Genomic DNA, 20,964 nt, shown 5'->3' with positions numbered 1-20,964 from the left:
GCTCACATTTATGGTGTAACTGAGTGTGGCGTCATGATAGAGGCTGGCAGGATTGATTGTATCGTACAGTCCCGAGTAAGATTCAGTGAGGTGAATTCTGTAGCATCATGCAGTGTAGCTGACTAGCAAATAATTAACTATAAACATAGACTAAAAGCGCTATCTGACACAGTTTTCATTTGAATATTTTGTTTAAAAATCTAGAAGGTGTAAGACCAGTGTTAAGCTGCTAGTAGATGTATACTATGCAGGGATTGTTGGTTATTGTTTGTAAACACAACATTCAATTCAAATCAGTTCAATTCAATTCAATACAATTCGATTCAATTTTATTTATAAAGCCCAATATCAGGTATCACAGTTTGCCTCAGAGGGCTTTACAGCATACGACATCCCTCTGTCCTTAGACCCTCACAGTGGATAAGGAAAAAATCCCCCCAAAAAATCCTTTAATAAGGTTAACTCCTCAGCCCCTCTTACAAAAATTAAGCCAAAATGTCCAAAATATGGCTGCAGCCATCTTGCACTGGTGACATCATTTCGAGCCAGTCTGTGCAATAGTCTTTTCCGCGATTTCAAGTTCCCGCCCACACACCCATACAACCAATCGCAGGCACCGCCATTAATCCTTAGCACACCGATTGGTGCACATAGCTGTCAATCATGACATCAAACCCTCTTTTTATACCATCAAATAACTAATTAAAGCCAAACTTATCAGGAAAAAAATTAACGCTTAAAAAAAAAAAATTTACTTGAAGTGTACTTTGAGTTTTATTTTGGCCCATGTCCCATCTGCTAACATGGAGGGGGCGGGGTTTATGACCTGAACTGAAGCCGACCACCAGGGGTTGATCAAGATTTTTTGGCTTTACTTTTAAGGACTTGTCATGTCCTCCAACTTTATATCAGGTCATGGCTTGTATTTACACTGCAAGCTCCTGTAATCATTGTATGGAATGTTACAATTGTTGTAACGGAGAAGCCAATATAGCAAGCTAGCTAACTGAGCTAACCGCCAGCATCTACCTGTCCAACAGAAAACAGGCCAACTCTGAGTTAGTCTTCATCCCTATCCTCTACCTTGGTATTCGCCAGTGAAACTGAAAGTGAAAGCCAATCCCAGATTCAGTCTTGTTTTAGAACAAGCTTTGTCTGCTTGGCTTTTTGCCTCGCTGCATTTGCGTTTTTCTGCGACGTGTCTGCGATTTTCATAGCTACTTTTTGGATGCATGCTGCTCACAGTCTTGCACCTAGTCCGAATCCTTTTTTTAAAGCCCCGACCTCACCTAAACAGTGTTATTTTCTTGGAGCTACATGCCCAGAAAAGTCCCAAAGATAGCAAAATAAGAAGAAAATGAGAAGTCAAAGGCAGAGTGCAGAGTCTTTGTAGGTACAGAAACCACCACACTCAATCATAAGTGATTAATGAGAGGAATTTCTTCTGTTCGGGTCTATACATATTTCTTTAAGGAAAATCCTGCTTAGTACACTTTTAAGTTGTTCTGACATTGGTAGAAACACAAGACTTGAAAACAACTTCAAAACTGACTCTATACTTTGATCGCTATAACGACAGTCATTAAAATCCATCATTTGTATGAGAAGAAAAAAATGGTGCAGGTATCTACCAGGGATTATGATTGAAGAGTTCACCACACAGGTTTCTTAAAGCAGCAGATGAGACAGATGAGCTCAGTCTAAACAGATTTCCAATCTTAACTCATAAATCGCATTTCAGTCCACTGGGACATTCAAATCACTGAGTCGACTGTCAATGATTTATAATTTACTCTGAGCATCTATTGTATTTTCCACTCTATAATGGTATAGGACCCACAGTTATAAATGCACATTGGAATCAGCAGAGACTTTCAGTTTATACTCGACTGTCAGGAACATTATTTTTAACAACTCCAGTTCTGATGAGAATCCATCATTTTCTCACCACACTGGTAATTCTTTTACCGTGTTTGAAAAAAAAAACAAGAAGACGTTCAAGACTCAATAGTGGACAAAATTGACTTAAGATGGATGTGTTTGCAATTTGGTGTGCTGCCTTTACAACAAGAGAAACTTGTTTCTTTTAAAAATCTGTGTTTTCTATTCTGACCTAATCTGATTTGCCTGTCTGGAGGAGGCTGTGATGAAATTATACAAAGTTTTAACATAATGCATTTCAATGTTTAGACTCCATTAGAGGCCAATTCTGAGTCCCAACTCCCCTTCGATCTCTCCCTCCTTTTCCTCTGTCCCTGTCCCCTTCCCTTCGTCCCTTCCTCCTTCCCTCTTTCTCTCTGCACGGGCACCATAACCGTCGGTTTCTGCACTTCACTTTCATCCCCTCCTTCCTTCTCCAACTCCTCACGCTTGCACCTCTTTGTCATCTCTTTATCCCTAATTCCTCTGACTCCTCCTTGCTCACCTCACATCCCTTTCCTTCCCTTGTCCCCACTCTGCTCCTCTCCTTTCTCCTTGCTTCGCTTCCCCACCTGCACTTGTTTCTCTCTCCTCTCCTTCACCTTGTTGCCCCGTCGCCCCTTCGCTCTGACTTTTCATCCTAACCGCCTTACTCCTTCTGGTCTTATTTCTTCCCTCTTTCCCTCTCTCTTCCCTCCTCTATCTCCAATTGCTGTTTCTTCCCTGTCTCTCCTTCCTTTCCAATACTCTGTGTCCTCTTCCATTTCCTTTTCCTCTCCTCCCCCCTCAGCCGTTCATTCTACCCTCCATCCTCCTGTTCTTTCTTTTCTCCACCCTCTCCTTCTCCTCTTTGACCAAGCTCTTTTTCCTCTACATCCTTTTCTTCGTCTTGTGAGATCCATACTCAGCTGTTTCTGTTTTTCGTTTTTCATTATTCTCAATGTTGTCACACGGATGGACGCCATTTTGGTTGAATTGTTTTTTATTCTTATTGTTGTGTTTGTTTGTCTTGTTTTTCTTTCATTTCTATCACTCCCCTCCTTTTTGTTTTTGTTCCACGTCTCCTTCTCCCCTGTCTCTCCCTCTCTCCTCTGTGATTTTTTTGTTTGTTTTTGTTTGGGTTTTTTTTATTCATTAACCTGCCCATGCATGCATGCAGCAGCCTGATTATAGGGACCAATCAGAGCCGGAGATGAAAGGTCAAACTGAGGAGGACAGCCAATCAGACAGCAATGAGACGCAAAAGCAGGAAGACAGCCAGCTGGAACAGGGAGAGAAGGAGGCAGATGATGCACTGGTGAGTCGCTCAAAATCACGACCATTCACATCATGACAGGCACAAACTAACACACTCGAGCCTGAAGCCGAAGTTTCTCAGTCTCTCCAGACACAGGCAGACACTAAAGCTTTTAGCTGGTCACAGTCTAAAAATTCCTTCAGGGCAAAAAAACAGAAGGTCTCGTGTGCTCCTTTAAAGCCTGTCCCAGATGATAAAGTAACTAAAGAAGCTGACAGTAAATGTGAAAAGGGACTGTTACTGATAATTTCATGCCTCCGCACTGGTGACAGCCGTGGCCGTAGGCATTATGTTTTCAGTTTATTTGTCCATCTAATTCTCATGGACGTGATATCTCGTGAACGCCTTGAAGGAATTTCTTCAACCTTGGGACAAACATTCACTTGGATGAACTGATTAGAATTTGGTGGTCAAAGGTCAAGGTCACTGTAACTCAAGAATTCATACACTAATTGATGAGTTGATGACATTTTATTTCCTAAGGGCTAAAGGTCAACTTCACCATGACATCATGATGTTCTGTTAAGACACTTATTCGGCCACTATTCACATCGTAAGTCAGGAATAGAAGGAAGACATTTGGTCAGATACTGAACTGGTGACACTAATCAGGGGTGTCCATCTTTTTTTTGTCAAAGTAAATGTTTCTAATTAACTCAAGGTCCACCTACTAGCTTTTTCCAAAGTTTTCAGCCATACTTCTCGATCTTCTTCAGTGGGAGAGAACTTTGGTTACATGATAATGGGTCATTGCTTGTATATGGTGGATTAAGTCCTGCCTCCTGCCTTCAAAGATGGTTTAAATAATGGCAACTGAGCCATTTCAGTGACAAGTGAATAAGCTCCATCTGCTGAGGAAAATCTAAAATGTGGGTAAAAGCTCTGGAAAAACGTTGTTAAGTGGACCTTGTATTATGAATTGGAGGCTTAAAATTCTGTTTCTTGGGTCAAAAATGAACTCATACCATCCACTAGTAATATTAAATGTTTATTGGCATTGCTGAATCTGATAGAAAACTCTCATTATGCCCCTGAAGATGGGCCTATATTAAACATGTGCTGTGTATACTCACATCACTTGTTCTTGAGCAAACACATGAAGACAGACAGCCCTGCAAAGGTTAATTAAAAGCTCATTTATGTGCATATTTGCACAGACACAGACACACACACATTGTAGCTTGAAATTGCTGATGTGGTACAGTGGTGGCAAACTTATGCTAGCAACACTGTTGTAAACAAACATAAACAGTGACTTCACCGTCAGCTGTGGGATTGACGGGAAGAAAAGACCTTTGTTTGGTTGACCTTTTGCTGGCGTGTCTCCATGGTAACCAGGGCTGTGTGTGTGTCTGCATCTTTATCCTGAGCGGATGAATGGAAGAGGGAGAGACTGAAATAGAATGAAGGAGAAAGATAACAAGAGTGTCAGATATAGAGGAACAGTTGTTTGTAGCAGTGACACAGCAGCACCCACATCCAGTGTTTACATACACTCAGTATTCAGATCAATGTGCTATTTGTTTTGTTCTTTGTTGTTGTTTTTTTGTCTGTGTGTTTTGTTTTATACCTCCTGGTGACATAGCCGTGGCCGGAGGCATTATGTTTTCTGTCCGTCCCATTCTTGTGAATGCAATATCTCAAGAACGCCTTGAGTGAATTTCTTCATATTTGGCACAAACGTCCACTTGGACTGAACGACTACCTGATATGATTTTGATAGTCAAAGGTCAAGGTCAGTGTGACCTTGCATCCTTCTCAGTCCCATTAACATATTATCTCAAGAACACCTTGAGGGAACCTTTTCAAATTTGGCAGAAACATCCACTTTGAGTCAAGGATTCATTGATCACAATTTGGTAGTTAAACGTCAAAGTTTACTGTGACCTTGCGTATGTCTCATTCTTGTGAAGTTTTCTCAAATTTGGCTCAAACCTCCAATTGGACTCGAGAATAAACTGATTATAATTTGGTGGTCAAAGGTCAAGGTCACTGTGACCTCACAAAACATGTATTTGGCCATAACTAAAGAATTCATGTGCTAATTATGACAACACTTCACAAAAAAATCTAATAGAATAAAAGGATGAAGTGATGATATTTTATATCCAGAAGGTCAAAGGTCAGCTTCATTGTGACATCATAATGTTCCATAAAAACACTTTTCTGGCCATTATTCAACACCATCATTTAGAAACAGAAGGGGAGACTTTGGTCAGATTCGAGTTGGTGACTCTAATCTTGAAACTGTGCTGATTGTATAGATCTTTTGTGCTGCCGGTGGACATGTGTGTGTGAAGCATCAATGCTTTCACAGACATGGATGTAATCTGTAAGTGAAACTTGAGTGCTTCATGGTGGCAACTGCAAGGCGGTAAATCAAATTGTGTTTTTTTGTTTGTTTGTTTGTTTGTTTTGCAGAGAGTTAAATGAAAAGATTGATTTCACTCTCAGATCTGTCCGTTCAATATGTAGCAAGAGGCAGGAGTAGATAAGCATAAAGGATGGAAGCAGGGAGAAACAGCTTGCCTGGCTCTGTTCAAAATTCAAAAACACACCGACCGGCAAATCCAGAGTTGTGGTTTTATGAGGAATTGCGTGCTGTAACCATTTCTCTTTGGCCGCAGTAACTTGTTGGAATCTAGTCGTCACTCTGTCCAGCTGCTGGTTGCCAAGAAATAGTGAAACCACAACTCTAAGATTTTACATTTCAGTTTGTCTGCAAATTAAAAGAGACATATCAGTTAGTGATCTTAAGAGATGCTGTTCAGCGTAATTTTGAGCTTAGGACAAAGTCTCTAGCTCCAAACTTACTGCACAAACATAAGAGTGGAATCGTGTCTCAGCTAAAAGCAAGTCTCCTAAACTATCGAACTATTGATTTATGGTGGGTGACCCTGCCTTATTTACACCGTAAGAAAGTATTTGTAACTTTTCTGGCATTGGAATAGTCACATTTAACCTCACAAACACTTGTTTTCTTGTTAAATATCTTAAAGAGAATTAAAGACAGATGAGTCTAAGTCATTCTTACACTGTATCATCAAAGTGGTGTTATTAGTGTATTTAAATACACTCAGTCTTCACACGTTTGCTTTTGTGTTGCCACAGTTTTTAATGATTTTGCACACATTGCATGAGCAGCTGCCGCTTTTTCACAACAGTGAGTCATACTGGAACAGAGGTCAGAGTCGTTTTTCAGGCTGGCAGTGGAGGCTGTGAGCGGCCCGGGTGGTGCTCAGGGTGGAGGGTGATGGAGGGCAGAGGCTGAGCCCAGTGGAGGGTGAAAGAGGACATTAATGGTACAGTGGTGGGTCGATGGATCGCACTCACTCAGCAGCCAAATGAGGCATGGGGGAGTGCGTGAGATGAGGTGTGTGTGTGTGTGTGTGTGTGTGTGTGTGTGTGTGTGTGTGTGTGTGTGTGTGCATGTGTGCATACAGTAGCGTGCCACAGCCAAGGTGTGATTTAAAGGGTGTTCTAGCACAAAACTGCCATGTTACGTGCTTCTCACACTTGACTGTTCCTCCCTCTAACTCCCCCTCCCCTCACCACTTCTCCTCCCATTACATCTTATTCTTTTCTTTAATCTCTCCCTGCTTCTCTCCTTTTTTCCTACTCACCAATTTTTCCCTATCTACTGCTCCTTTACTTCTTTCTCTCCCTCCGTTTATTCTTATTTTTTCCTTTCACTCCACCCTCCTCCCTTCCTATTTTTTCCCCCTACTTATCCTTTCCTCATCTTCCTCTTTCTGTCTTCCAGTGCATCCAGTTCAGTGACCTCCAGGTTCGGCTGTCTGAAGCAGAGGAGTCGGCTCTTGGCACTCAGGGGGAGCTGGAGAAGGAGAGGCAGGCTCAAAGAGAAACCACTCTTAAACTCACACAGGTCAGTCTCAGCACTAAACACTGCGAAGACACTCAAACTATTGAACTAAACCTGTTAACAACACTCCTATAATTCACACAGACACACTGAAACACCAGTTTATACAGAACTGCACAGAAGAACCCACTAAAGTGCTGATGTATCTTGGTGTCTTAAGTCTTGGAAAACAATGAAAGCCCCTTCTTATTGTTCTGTCTCAAACCATCCACCCCTCTCAGCTCCAGGACGAGCACCAGAAGGCTCTGCTCCGTCGGGACTTCCAGTTGCAGAGTCTGGGCCTCCAGGCTCGGCTTCAGCAGAAGTTATGGAGCCAGGAGAGGACTCTGCTGGTCCAGGAGTCTCAGCACCTCAAACAGGCCCTGCTACTGCTCAGCCTCAAACTGCGCTGCTTCCTCAAACAGTGGAGGCTGGGCTGCAGGAAGGACACAGAGTGGAAAGACATCTTGGAGGTAGGAGGGGATGGAAAGAAAAAAGCTTTTCTTCTGGCAGAGTCAATAGCTGACTGTCCACACTGTTGACATACAGCATATCCTCATTTTGAACAAGATATTTATTTATTTAGCAGCTAGGCTGTGTATCTAAAAATCAATACTCCATTGTCTTCAAAGCCTCAAAGGATATCTCCATTTGTCCTCAGAAATGTAAGAGTGATGTAACCTCAGGTTTTGTACCAGTGAAAACATTAAGAAACATGTTTTGTGGTTGAATGTAGTGCAGAAAACAAATGACTCCGGCACAACACAATGTGAGTTTTTTAACATAAAATGTGAAATGTAATGTATTGTATTGTGCTAAATTTTGGATTTTGTATCTGAATGGACATTTGTACATTAGAAAAAAAGGAAAAATCATAAAATTGTCCTACTGTAGGAGATCACCTCTAAGTGTGTGTTACATAATATTAGAGGCCATGATAAATAATTGACAGGTGATCCTGCTCTGTGATTGGTTCCTTAGATGAACAGTCTGAAGGACCTCTACCTGCTGCTGGAGGAGGAGAACCTGACAAGCCCCGCCCACCAGACTGACAAGAGGGCTGCTGCAGACGAACAGCCACTCAGCCCCACTATCAAGGTTGGTAGAGTAACACACACCCACCCACACACACACACATACGCCCACATATTCACACTCTTAAATGCGTATCTTCCCCCGCAGTCTAGCGCCGTGAGCAGCACCTTGGCAGACCTGAAGGTGGCGCTGCAGGATCTGAGTGGAGAGTTGCGACAGGAGCGACAAGGTTCCCAAGAACTCACCCAGCAGTTTGCAAAGGCCAAGGCATCATGGGAGGTGGAGAGGACCGAATTAAAGAGCCTCATTACCCAGGTAGGAAGTGTTTCTATAAGATCAGACAGGAAAAGTAATTTAAGTATGAGTAATGGGCTCCTACGTAAACACAATATCTTCTGCCGGTGATAGAAAAGTTTCCATTATATCATAATTCAAATGGGATTTATTGGCTCAGGAAAGATGTCACACAGCCAAAGCAAGTGTAAAATAAAAACAAAAATTTTATGTGTAATAAGTAAAGAGCTGCTAGAATTTGGTCTATATACACGTCACTGCTGATTGGGTGCACCTCTGACACACCCACCATACAAGAGAAAACGTACCTCAAGGCATGTTGCACACCATTTCAAGGAAACTGCCTTCAAATTGAACATGCCTCACAACTGTGGAATAAAAGTGATGTCACATATTTCTGTGCACCAATGACGATTTGGGATTCATGTTGCCAAGCCATTATCAATCAACTCTGATCAAACTCCACCCACACTGCTGTGATGATGAAGCAGCTAAGCAGAGCTAATTAGTGTTAAACTCTAACAGAACTAACAGTCTTTTTCTTGGTTGTTGCTTATTTAGTCATGGAAATTAATGTTGTAGAGGGATACTTCCTGTTTGAAACACAGCTTTTAAAGGCAGTAGTGATACATAATATATAACTTGAGACCAATCAGCACGCTTTTTAGTGTTCCTCAGTAAAACAAAACTTGCCCTCAGTCCTTTGCTCCATTCAGAGTGAACCACAGTGCAGTCCATTAAGAGACACAAACTTGAATTGGTGTAATGAGATAGAGGGTCTGATGCAACAATGTACAAAACACATCATACTGCTTTGATTTTATATTCTACAACCTCTGTGTTGTCCATTAAGGGAATAGGATGATCCAGTTTCCTTTAGTTGCTCTGCAGTTTTGTGTCTTGACATTTAAAAAAGATCAGATACTCAGATGTTGGGAAGGTTTAGCAGAGTGGAACAAATTCAGGACAAGAAGAAAAATCAATGGAGTGGGGAGATCCTCAATAAATCAGCGCAGGAGCACATTGCTCATGGACTACAGAAAAGTTTGCTGATGTTACAACCGCCAAGTCTGACAAAATAAACAAGCCACTTGTGAATCCAGCAGATCGGGCAGTTACAGTAGACCTGTAAGGATACAGACAGATGAAAAGAGAATTATTTGGGGTGTTCCTGCTCTGAAGAGGCAAATAAAATGTTGACAAGTGGTTCTTGAAATCGATGACATCCTAGGTGGTCAATTTTTGCTTCTCAAACTGTCAAGTGGCTTATTTGTCCATCAGAGCCTGCCATCCCCTCCCTCCCTCCCTGTCTGTCTGTCTGCAGTCTGTGAGTAATGCTTTTTAATGTTTTATCCTCCTCTCCTCTCTCATTGTCTCCCTGTGTGTTTCATAACAGCAGCAGAGGCAGTAATTGTGTCAGTGTTAATTAACAGCCTCTGAGATAGAGCACAGCCTGTGTGCTACCGCCTAGTAATTGAGACAGAGAGAGAGAGAGAAGAGAGGGAGATAAAAGAAAGAGGGAGGACACAGAGAGGCCTGTTAAAGTTTGGCAATTAAAAAAAAGGCTTTTCATGTGTTTTTACCTTTGTTCCCAGAGTATTTATCATTCTACTATCTGTTGTTGTGAGACATCTGTCATAAATGCAGTTTTTTTCCCACAAAATGTGAGCTTACTGTAGATTTTGGGGCAGGACCAAACCTGCAGGTCTACCTTTGTCCCTAATAGAAACAGCACGAGCAGCATTAACACAGGCTGAAGCATGTCTGTTTGCAAAAACATGTTTTTTTTATTTCAACATTAAGTTCTTACAACATGACTTAAAAACCTGCTAAACCATGAAAGCAAATTACGCCATCCACAGCAACCTCACCTTAGTTTAACCTTTGTAGGAGGTAAAAAGGAGGGAAGGATGACACTGTAGCATTGTGTTGCGACATTTCCAGCTGCCAAAATTGAGTCTAAAAGTTGCAAACTGTTAAAGCAGTCTAAAAGAAGATCCAGGGAATATACCAGAATGCAATGCAGCACCAAAAAGGCCTTTTTGTGTCTCTTGTTTTCCTTCATTTACTGAATACAACAAATTAACTCCTGTTCCACTGAGTTTGTTAAAAGGCAGTCTGGAAAATAAAGGAAGTCACTGACTGAGGTAGACGGAAAGTAAATTATACTTAATCATAAACACATAATCTACTTACATAACTGTAATACAGGTGCACAAGAGCATGAAATCTAATTTCCTTTTTAAGTGCTGCACACTTTGAGCACAAACTTGATCACAAAAGCAGCTATAGTTCAGTCAGAGATGAGTGATAAACATTAAACAAATGATACGTTTGGCAGCATTTTTATATTACAGCCACAGGCTGCAACAACCAGTCACAAAGGTATTACATATCAGGTACACCAGAAATGATTAGAGATTAAATGCATAATTAAATGCATATATAAGTCAAGAAACATTTAGAGAAGGACCAAGCATGAAATTATATGGAATGTTAAAGAGAAATTGTTCAATGCAATGTGATAGTTTTTCAGTAGGTTAACGTATATAGATATGTCTTTAATCCCTAACCAGAATCTGATTCCTTTAGCCTAATGCTAATGCTAATTCTAATCTACAGGAAAGACTGTCTTTTCATAAAACAAGGCTGTCTATGCAGTAGAAAGACACAAATGCTTTTGAAATTGGTGCTATATGACCAGAGAAAACAGATGAAAAGAACTGTGGCATTTGCTTTAGCTCAAGCGGCAGAAAACCTACAACAAATACACGCTCATGCTGGTGGGTGGCGTAAGGGGTTGTACACATGCCACGTCTTTAGCCGCCTGGAAAACACAAGGTCGAGCGCTTGGTGCTGCTTTTGTGCCTTTTGTGAGCCAGCTTTTAAGAGCACAGCGGCAGGTTACATCTGAGGTTGCTAAGCAATCTTAACACGCATTGTGTCGTAGCCGATTTACCTGAAATCCTGAGTCAGGAGCTGATCTTCTTCCAGGCGCTGTTTGTGTGTAGGCCTATCATTCGTGTGAATGTGGTCTGTGGGACCAATGAAAAGGTCTGGCAGCTCTGCACAAAAATGATCAACTTTTCCATATTTATTACAAACTGATATTTACAGAAGAAGGGAAAGATATCTGCCAGCTGTGATTGGTTGTTCCTCATCACATGACATGCAGTGCGCACTGCTGCGTTCCAGAAGTTGAACTCCCTGAAAAATAGGTGCTCGGAAACCAAGCGCGCCATGACAGTGTCTCTGTGGCGTCTCTGTACCGAACCTAACGCGAGTTAGTTCATCGTCGAGAGTGTTGAACACCATCATGGTGTTCAACACTCTCGACGAAGGTCCAGGATGATTGAAATGTTAGATTTACAAATAAATTATGAAGCTGAGCAAGTGCAGGGTGCGGGATTTTCTGTTCAAAGTGATATTGTCCAATGCACATGCATCTGAGACAGTTGGATGTGTGAATACCTTTCTTCAAACTAAAGGTGAGAAATAGGTAATACAGTAACACAATCTTGGTTTTTATTTGATCAGCACTGCCTGGTTTTACCATTTAATCTGTTTGGTCTGACTTTGAGAGAGTGAGAGAAGGGCGTCTATCTCTCTCGATCCACTTTTATACCCTTTGTGTGGTGGCGGTGTGTAGTTCGAGCCACTCAGTCCTAGAGCCAGCGGAAACGGCAGCGTGATGCATCTTACAGCAGGGAGACCTGGGTGCTGACAAGATGGAGGGCAGTTTACCACAGTTCATTTGTTGAAAATCAGTAAAGTGCCTCTAAAACTGAAATGGACCTTTGTAAAGTAGTAAATGCCCTCAATATGAAGAATGTGTTTTGGTCCACACCAACACCGAAACCCAAAAACACACACACACACACACACACACACACACACACACACACACACAGACAGACACTCACACACTGACACAAAGTCATTAATCACCGTCATGATCAGAGAGATTCTGCCCTCGCGCTGTGGTGCAAGATCATTTGTCTTCTGTTTGGTTTGGCAGCATCTCTTGGCAGCCAATGGGAAACGCGAGCGGCGTTACAAAGAGATAAGACGTTCTGCTTTTCTCTAAATGTGATGTAGCGGCAGGTTTTTATGAGATTAAATTTGCGCACAAACCTCTGTGGCTTAATCAAAGAATCGAATCAACTGGCTGCGATTCATTCTGCGTGAAACCCATTAATCATATCGAGCTGTGCAAACATGCTGAATGTGGACGCACACGCAAATATGAATTTCATTTTTTATGTTGCACTTTATCACAAATTTTGTTAAATTAGAACAGAAACATTAACATCTGTGCAACACCTTAATGCCATTAATCTCTTTTCTGCCCTATAAAGTGTGTGTGTGTGTGTGTGTGTGTGTGTGTGTGTGTGTGTGTGGGTATGGGTGTGTTACCCTGGCCTAGATGCCACAGCTGGATCCAATCTCTTCTCTGCCAACAATGCACACTGTAAAGTATGCCATCAGTTTGCCCTGTGTGTGTGTGTGTGTGTGTAGATATTCACTAGCCCACCAAACCACATCGGTGCCAGGCGTCCTGGCAGTGTGCAGCGGCTCCTCCAGCTGTTGCTTTGTCAAACAAGTCAAATCAATTTCAAACACTGTCCTACCTGTCACGTCGCTTGACAGGAAATTCTCTCCGCCGCTCAGCCTGATAAACAAACGCCATCAGTGAAGTACAAATGATTTCCAAAGCCTTGAAAGCATGCTGTACAACACTGCCTGCTTTTTTCGCCCTTAATCAGTCATCCATCGTGACTGTGGGACATGTTACAAACACCTGTTGTGAGCAGCTGGAAGTTCTGATTGCTTGCTCATCACATCTGCTGAATCCATTTCACTCATGACGGGAGGATGATGATAAAGGAGCCGGCTGGGAAAAACAATGATTATTTGTGTTTTCAGACAACAGAGACGTAAATGTACAACACATACATTTGCAACTGTCTTCTGTGATGTGTAACATAGACTGCTTGCAGTGATGTTACCAGTTTTAATCGCCTGGTCCGATTGTTTTGAGAAGAAGAGACCTCTGCAGATTTCGGCTCCCATTAAAAACCTCCTGAATGATGAACACCGAAGGAATCCTAACCTGGAGAAGTTTGAGCTGGTTGCAATCTGCAATCCTCACCACTAGACGCCACTGAATTGCCTTAAATCTTAGGCACTGCTTCCTTAATATAGCAGGAATTATATAGCAGGAATTGACCACGTGCTATATAAAGATATAGTGGAGAACGGCATCCTGAAATGAAGCCACGCTCCCTCTGTGTGTGTTGTAAACCGAGCTGCTCTGTTCTTTGTTGTGGTATATGGTTCAGCCCATGTGCATGTTAGTGCACAGGAGTCCTTGTGTGTGTTCCACTGCCTAGCTAATCACTGCTGCTCTGCACTGCACTCATACAGCAATTACCAGCAGTTCCTCCCCAGGTTAATGCCATCATCTTTGCCAGCACTGTTGCCATTGTCAGCACTGTTAGCACTGTTAGCTCAGCCACCTCCATGTTGAGAACCATGTGCAGACAATCCCCAGCTCAGACTCTGAATCATTGATGTGCTCTGAATGAATGATTTTTTTAACCAGCGGCCTTTTTCTCCACCTTAAAATCAGCTGTGAATCTGGTTCATCATCTTCCTTTTTCACATGTAGTTCTGTTTCTCATTGGTGTGTACATGCTGTCAAAATAAATCAGCATTTGAGTCCCCATGTGAGATCCCCACCTGAGAAAGTCAGAGGTAAATTAAGAAATCTCTGATTAGCAAAATAATATTAATATTCTGTGGGCTAAATGTTCTGGGTATTTTTTTAGAGTTTGTTTAGACATACTAGAAAACATTTATTAACAGCCACTGACAGAAAAAGGCGAGATTGTGGTTGCGACAGGACTCCAGAGCTTCAGTTTTAAATATGGAGCTGCTACACAATCAGCTAGTTACATTGCTATATTTAACATCTGTATGCATTATATAATATCTGGGCTGTGTTTTTATTTATAAACCTGGCACACATTTTGTCTCTCAGGACTGTTGTGGTTGCCCTAGAATTAACAGCTGGTATGAGGTACTGATAACATAAACAGATAAAATCAAATGAGCTGTTGTGTTGCGGTAAAAATGTGCTGCAGGCAAATGATGTGCTGCCCACAATAGCATATAATGCCCTGTGAGCCACTATTGCACTAAACAGTGGTATTGTTTGCATAAACATAACTGATTGTTATCAGATCATTTATCTTAACAGTCTACTACAGTGCAGTATCTATATAAAGTTTTCATCCCCACTCCTCCTTTTTCCATATCTTGTTATTAAAACCATTGATTTTAGTTAATTATGAACAAAAATGACTTTAATGTTAAAGTTAGTAACAAATCTCTGTCACAAAACAAGTGAATCCTCTTAAAAGTGATGTGTGTAGCACTCTTTAGGTTGTTTTAGCACCTGCACATGTATGGTTAATTCCACATACCTGACTATTTTTGTCATCATAATTCATAGTTTCTCTTTTTAAAATGATCTGATTCAGTGTTATTTATATAGTTGTTATTATGGCGGCTAAGGGTCAACACTTCTCAAGCAGACAAACAGCAAATCACATTTCAGCAAAGGTGGGACCAAGTCACAAAAAATCTTTGCACTTAAGTCCCAAGGCAAATCCCAAGTCTTTAACTTTGAGTTTCAAGTCCTAAACAAGTCAAAATGTACTAAACAAACAAAACACTAAACAACAGAACACTAAACAATTTTGATATTTAATGTTATCATTTGCTGTCATAACTAATATATAGCTGTGTTTATGTCATGTTTAGCTGGTTGTTTTGTTTTACCTGTCTTTAAAAGCACTAATGGAGTGGCATTTTATTTAATATGATAATAAAGCTTTCTATTCTATTCTATTATATTCACCAAATGTAATGCCAATAATATATTGAATTTACAAAATATCCCATGTAAAATATGTACTTATTTTGGGTGTCCACTAGCTCACCTGGTAGAGAAGGCACCCCATGTACCAAAGGCTGCGTCCTTGTCACAGTGGCCACAGGTCTGATTCCAACCCAACTTCTCCGCCACCACACTAAATCTGTCCTATTCAATAAAGACAAAAAAAGCCGCCCAAAAAAATATCTTAAAAAATTAACTTATTTGTTAAAGCAAGTTTGTTGGAAGTTGTTGCATTTCTGTTCTGGATGCTGTCAGATTGCTTCAAACAAAGTAGATCTGGGGAATTAAGTGTTGACCTGCTGGGAATAAATAGGGTCAATGGTAGTTGATTCAGGAAAAATGAAGGGAAATTAATTGATTGCTGGCACACTTTTTAAATGACATACTTTGCATTCTTTGGGCTTGGGGAAAGGTTTTGAGTATTTTCAAGTCAAAAGGCTCAAGTCAAAGTCATGAGTCATTGGTGTAAGAGTCCGAATCAACTTGCAGGTCTTTTTGGATTTTGTCAAGTTTTGTCAGCAATTTTGTGACTTGAGTGTAACTCGAGTCCAAGTCACCTGACTCGAGTCCTTACTTCTGCTCTTCAGGCATTATTCCTGATTTAGTATTGAATTAAAAATATGCTACAGGAAGATCACAGCAGCTGGAACATGTAGGAGTGGTAATTTCCATACACTCTCTAATGGGTGTAATAATAATAACAGTGATAATGATAGTAAAATTAACTCACTCTTCTTGACCTCCCACTCACCACTTAAAGAGCCCTGTGGGTTTAATTGGTGTTTGTTGCCACAGGGTTGTTAGTATCTCTCGGCTTTGTTTTCCTACAAATACTCTCTATGTCTCTTTCCATGTCTATGAAAAATTGCTTTTGAATAGACACTTGAGGAAAACCCACATGATGAATGTGACAAATGCGAAGGCAAACATTTGATCAATACAAGACTTTAAGGGTTATTTTTTTAATGCTAAAACAGATTTTTCACTAACCAGGCCCTAAAGTCTCCTCTTAGGGCGTTTCTAGTAAAATGTGATTAATAAATCTACCATGGTTTTAGTTGAATAAATAGAAGTAATTGAACTTGCTAAATGGTGAGTGGCGAGTCGTGAACCAGACGTCTCATCCACCAATAAATGCCAGTCATCCAGTAAAATCGCCTCCCTCTTAACGCCTCAGCAATAAACCTCGTTAAGAATTGGGGCTCGTTAGGCCACGTTCATCATTAACGAGCAACGCTCTGTTGCCATAGGAGACGGGAGCTGGGCTAAGTGTGCGTGTGTTATGCTGTGATTGGCTGCCAGACACTTCCATTAGCACCATATACGGATGCCAGTGCCACAGAGCCAGACTGAGAGAGGATTGATGGGTCTGGGGTGTGTATGTGTGTGTGTGTCTGTGTGTGTGTTTGTCAAAATGATGGGCCCAGTCGTGTCGGCTGTGTGAACTATGAGGCTCAGACAGAGGAAAAGGGAAAGCAGAGCTGCTCATAAAAATTTCAAGAGATCCCACCTACAGGCTCTGTGACAGCAGGCCAGATTCATGGAGAGCGAAAAAATGGGGAAGAGAGCAAGAAATAGAAGGTGAGAAAGAAGAAGAGAGAGGGAGAGGGGGTGAGAAGGATGAAGATAGGGTTAAGAAAGGGTTAGATGCACAGAAGAGGGAAACATCGCAGCAGAAAATAACAAAAAGAGAAAAAGTTCTCTTGAGTACGGAGCTTTCCACGCTCTGTCCATACCTTATCATGCCCTGACAGAACGTGACCATCATTCAATGAGCAGCAGTAAGCCCTCGTAAGATTTTCATCTGTGTGGAGACTCTGCCTCCTTTCCGGGTGTTGTTTTGGAAATTGATGAGGTCATTTAAAAACCTGTGAGGATGAAACATGAGGACCAGCTGGGAATTCCCATTACAAATCTCTGCGTGGTCAAATAAGTCATAGTTGTAGTCATCGTAACTAGTAATTATTTGTGTGTGTGTGTGTGTGTGTGTGTGTGTGTGTGTGTGTGTGTGTGTGTGTGTGAGCTAAATTGTTTCAACTGGAACTTGAAAACTGTTTGATGTGGAAAGTAACTTTTGCTCAAGGGCAGTGATTAAGCAAAAGTTTGAACTTGGGGTATTTCCATGTTGTGCTACATTATACTTAATACTCAAGAGGAAGATATTGGACTTTTTATTCCACTACTATGATGTCATGTCTTTATAACAGGCTTAACTGACTTAACATTTTAATATTTTGTCATTTATCTGGTTTTAATTTTTACCGTATATCTGTATTACTGCCCTTTATTCAAGCATTTTGTAACTATCTTATGAAAAGCGCTATTCAGATAAATCTATAGCGATATATTTGGTTTGCAGATTTTGCATCTTGTAAAATCATCATATGACGATGCTCCTTATACATTCACACTTCATTATTTTAACACTCAAAAAGGGCCTGCTACATAAGGAGCTCTTTTACTTTGATAAACGTGTGCATTTTCAAATTCAAATTTAACTTTGTTATCCAAAACAGGACATTGTTGTTTGTATGTATTCTATTATCTAACACTGTTTTTGCATTGCAATATTGCTTTCTTTACTCAAACCCAGCCTCTCTAACAGTCATGATTTATGTTTACCAAACATACAGTTAATAAAAGTTTTCAATTTGCCAACAAAAGAAAGATCTCCACTCACAGACCCCTCATACTTATTTTGATATTTACCATGATCTCTCTGCCTTTCTCTTTTCAGCTTGAGACCAAAGCAGGCAAAGCAGCAACAGCAGCTCTGTCTGCCTCTGATGCATTGGATCCTCCAGACCTGAAGGTGGCGCTAAAGAGGGAGCGTGAGGAACATCAGCACCTCCTGGCTGAGTCCTACGCAGCTGTGATGGACCTAACTAAACAGGTAAATGTGTGTGTGAATGGACCGAGCTGGTTTGGAAGGTAACAGGCTGTGACTTTATTTACTTGGACAAAGAAAACTTTGTTATCTGCAAACTGTAGAAACAGACGGGCTCAAAGTGGTTTAAATATTTAGATGGAGATTTTCAACACAATGAGATAAATCACTCTGTGTGCCTTGGAAATCTGTCCGAACTGAAGAGTCTGTTATTCAATGTGTTTGTCAGATCAAGAGTTGTTTTTCCTGACATCATTGCAGTGTTTTGATTCAGCTGTCATATTTCTGGTGCTGTGCACTGCACATCGATCTGACTTTTGTCTCTTCTTCTTGTCTCTCCGCTGTGACCCACCTGCTGACCAATCAGCTTCAGATTGGAGAGAGGAACTGGGGCAGAGAGAAGCTGGAGCTGCTGGAGAGGTTCGGCCAGGAGAGAGCTCAGTGGGAGCAGAGGCTGGGAGAGGCCACCGCACAACAGGGGAAGGTATGACAGGCGGGCTGTGTGTGTGTGTGTGTGTGTGTGTGTGTGTGTGCGCGTGTGTGCATGTGTGCGCTAGTGAGTGTTTGTAGGGGAGACAGAAATATAAAAGATGAAGAAGAGATAAGGAGCAGGTGTATCTTGGGATGATGGAATCTGAGAGGAGGGTGCGCGTCTGAGATAAGGAGGACATCTGATACCGAGTCATTGGATCAGATGTGTTTCCTGCTACACTTGTCCCAGTACGTCCAATATCATTTGATGTGTTCACAGATTTCTCTGAAATTTAATTACATTTTAACAAAAGCTATCATGATAAGGCTGTGTTCAGACTGAAATTAGCATCACACAAAAAACAGCCTCTTCATTTCAATGAGAACACTGAATAAATGTTTAACCCTACCCTCCTTCTTCCAGCAATGAAAAACAGCATCATCTAGCTAAGCTCATTTAAATGTGTGCTGCGTCCCAATTTATGCTATAATATTTGCAACAATTTTGCAGTTTGGCCAAATTAACTAGTAACGCTTTTCTTTTTGGTCTCATTTTTATTCACTTCAAGCCAACGTGATGTCCAGGCTTCCTTCCATTATATGCACAACTTCCAGTTTCTAAAGAAAGTCATGCAATATATTATCATTTGTAATACTATTTTTGTATTTTGAAGCTTCATTGTTTGATTTATTTAAAAAGGGCAATTGTACATTTTCAACCAGCACTGTATCAAAACAATCTGGGTAGTATGTGTAAATGAACTGTGGTAAACTTCCCTCCATCTAATCAGTGCCTAAATAGCCCTCCACGCCCCCCAGCTAAACACTCGATGACAGAATTTACATCATCTTGCAGAATTTCACTGGCTCTCGTGCTGTTGCTGTAGCTCCAGGCTGTACTTTAAGTTTTACAAATATAAAACCTCCATGAATTCAAAAAATTAGAATGAAACGATTAGGTATTGACCTTGTTTGCAGTTCGAGGTGTCCTCTCAACAATTTAAGGAACATCTCTTTTACAATGGTGGCATATGGGGAAAGTGCTTTTTGGGCCACTGGGAATTTTTTTGGTGCAATATTGCAAGTGGCCACTGAGAAATATGTGCTGCAAGACTGAGCTGATTGTCCACCACCCATGCCACCAGCACGCACACAAAGAGTATAGAAGCGCTCTATCGCGCTCTCAAAAATTCAGACCGAAATTCAATCAAACGGTAAAACTAGATAATGCTGATCGAATATATATCAAGATTATGTTACTATATTGTCTATTTCTCGCCTACAACGTTTTTAGAAACATATTTTAGTGCTGTATTTAACTGTAATAGTGAGTTTGTGGACAGGAAGTGGGCACTATACTGTTTCCGGCTCAAGGAAAATGGAAGCCGAAGAAACAGATCTAACTTTACACGTAGGCAGCGCTGATCAAATGTTTCTGTAACTGAGTTGCCTATTTCTTTCCTCACATTTTCAGACACATGTTTTAGTTTACCGTTCAGCTGTAATACAAGATTGTTTCTTGCCAACCAGCCGTCATTGTTTCAAATGGACATGTTCACAATTATGTCACCCGCCAGTGGGAGTATTTATTGGTCTGGTGTGGTGCAGTGTATTCTGGTAGTTGGTAGGTTTTCTCCCTCATAAGCAGAAGCGGCCTTTTTTTCTATTTTCTCTGGTCTTTCTACTGTATAGATATCCTAGTTTTATCCTCTTACACTCTAAGAAGCATAAATGGCATTAAGAAAATAGAACAGGAGAAATTAATATGATTTTTAACAACCTCCAGTGCAGGTCTCACATATTTTTGTTTTTTTGTAAATCCGATATTAAGTGCAGATGTTTTTGTTACATAGACAGATACAACATTGAGACAGAGGACAAAATGATAGAGCACTAACCAAAGTTGTAAAATCCTCTCTCCTAGTATAATAAACTACTGTGTACTGCGTTGGCCTTCAGACCCCTTGGTCTTATCTCAGACTAGACATATTTCATCCTCTCACCAGCACATGTTGCAACACACACACACAGCTGCTGGTGTGTTTTTAATGCAGTGCTATTTTTGGTCTTAACACCGCCTCGGAGCAAGACAGTGACTTCTTCCAGTTCAAAAAAAGCAGCACTTCTCTTTTTAAAAACCTTTTTATATACTGGAAGATAGTTGGACATGGTTTTACAAAGAGCTCTCACTCTTTGATTCTGAGAGACTGACACCAAGTCTGACATGTTTTATT

The 20,964-nt window shown here is 41.0% G+C and overlaps 1 protein-coding gene across 2 annotated transcripts in view; it reads left to right on the top strand.

The window, feature by feature from the left end:
- Positions 1–20,964, top strand: part of soga1 (suppressor of glucose, autophagy associated 1) — a 132,652-nt gene that overhangs the window by 100,858 nt on the left and 10,830 nt on the right. The window contains exons 11-17 of one of the 2 annotated variants that reach the window (XM_050064234.1): positions 3,083–3,217; positions 6,981–7,103; positions 7,322–7,552; positions 8,061–8,177; positions 8,262–8,429; positions 18,110–18,265; positions 18,627–18,743. In XM_050064234.1, the coding sequence (XP_049920191.1) occupies positions 3,083–3,217; positions 6,981–7,103; positions 7,322–7,552; positions 8,061–8,177; positions 8,262–8,429; positions 18,110–18,265; positions 18,627–18,743 (1,047 nt within the window). Of the gene's footprint in view, positions 1–3,079; positions 3,218–6,980; positions 7,104–7,321; positions 7,553–8,060; positions 8,178–8,261; positions 8,430–18,109; positions 18,266–18,626; positions 18,744–20,964 lie in introns of both variants that reach the window. The other variant, XM_050064232.1, reaches the window with a different exon arrangement.

Source organism: Epinephelus moara, chromosome 16 (assembly GCF_006386435.1).
Source record: "Epinephelus moara isolate mb chromosome 16, YSFRI_EMoa_1.0, whole genome shotgun sequence".
In the NCBI taxonomy this organism is placed as follows: Eukaryota; Metazoa; Chordata; class Actinopteri; order Perciformes; family Serranidae; genus Epinephelus; species Epinephelus moara.
Note: the sequence above shows the minus strand (reverse complement) of the source record. Positions and strands in the feature narration are given on the sequence as shown.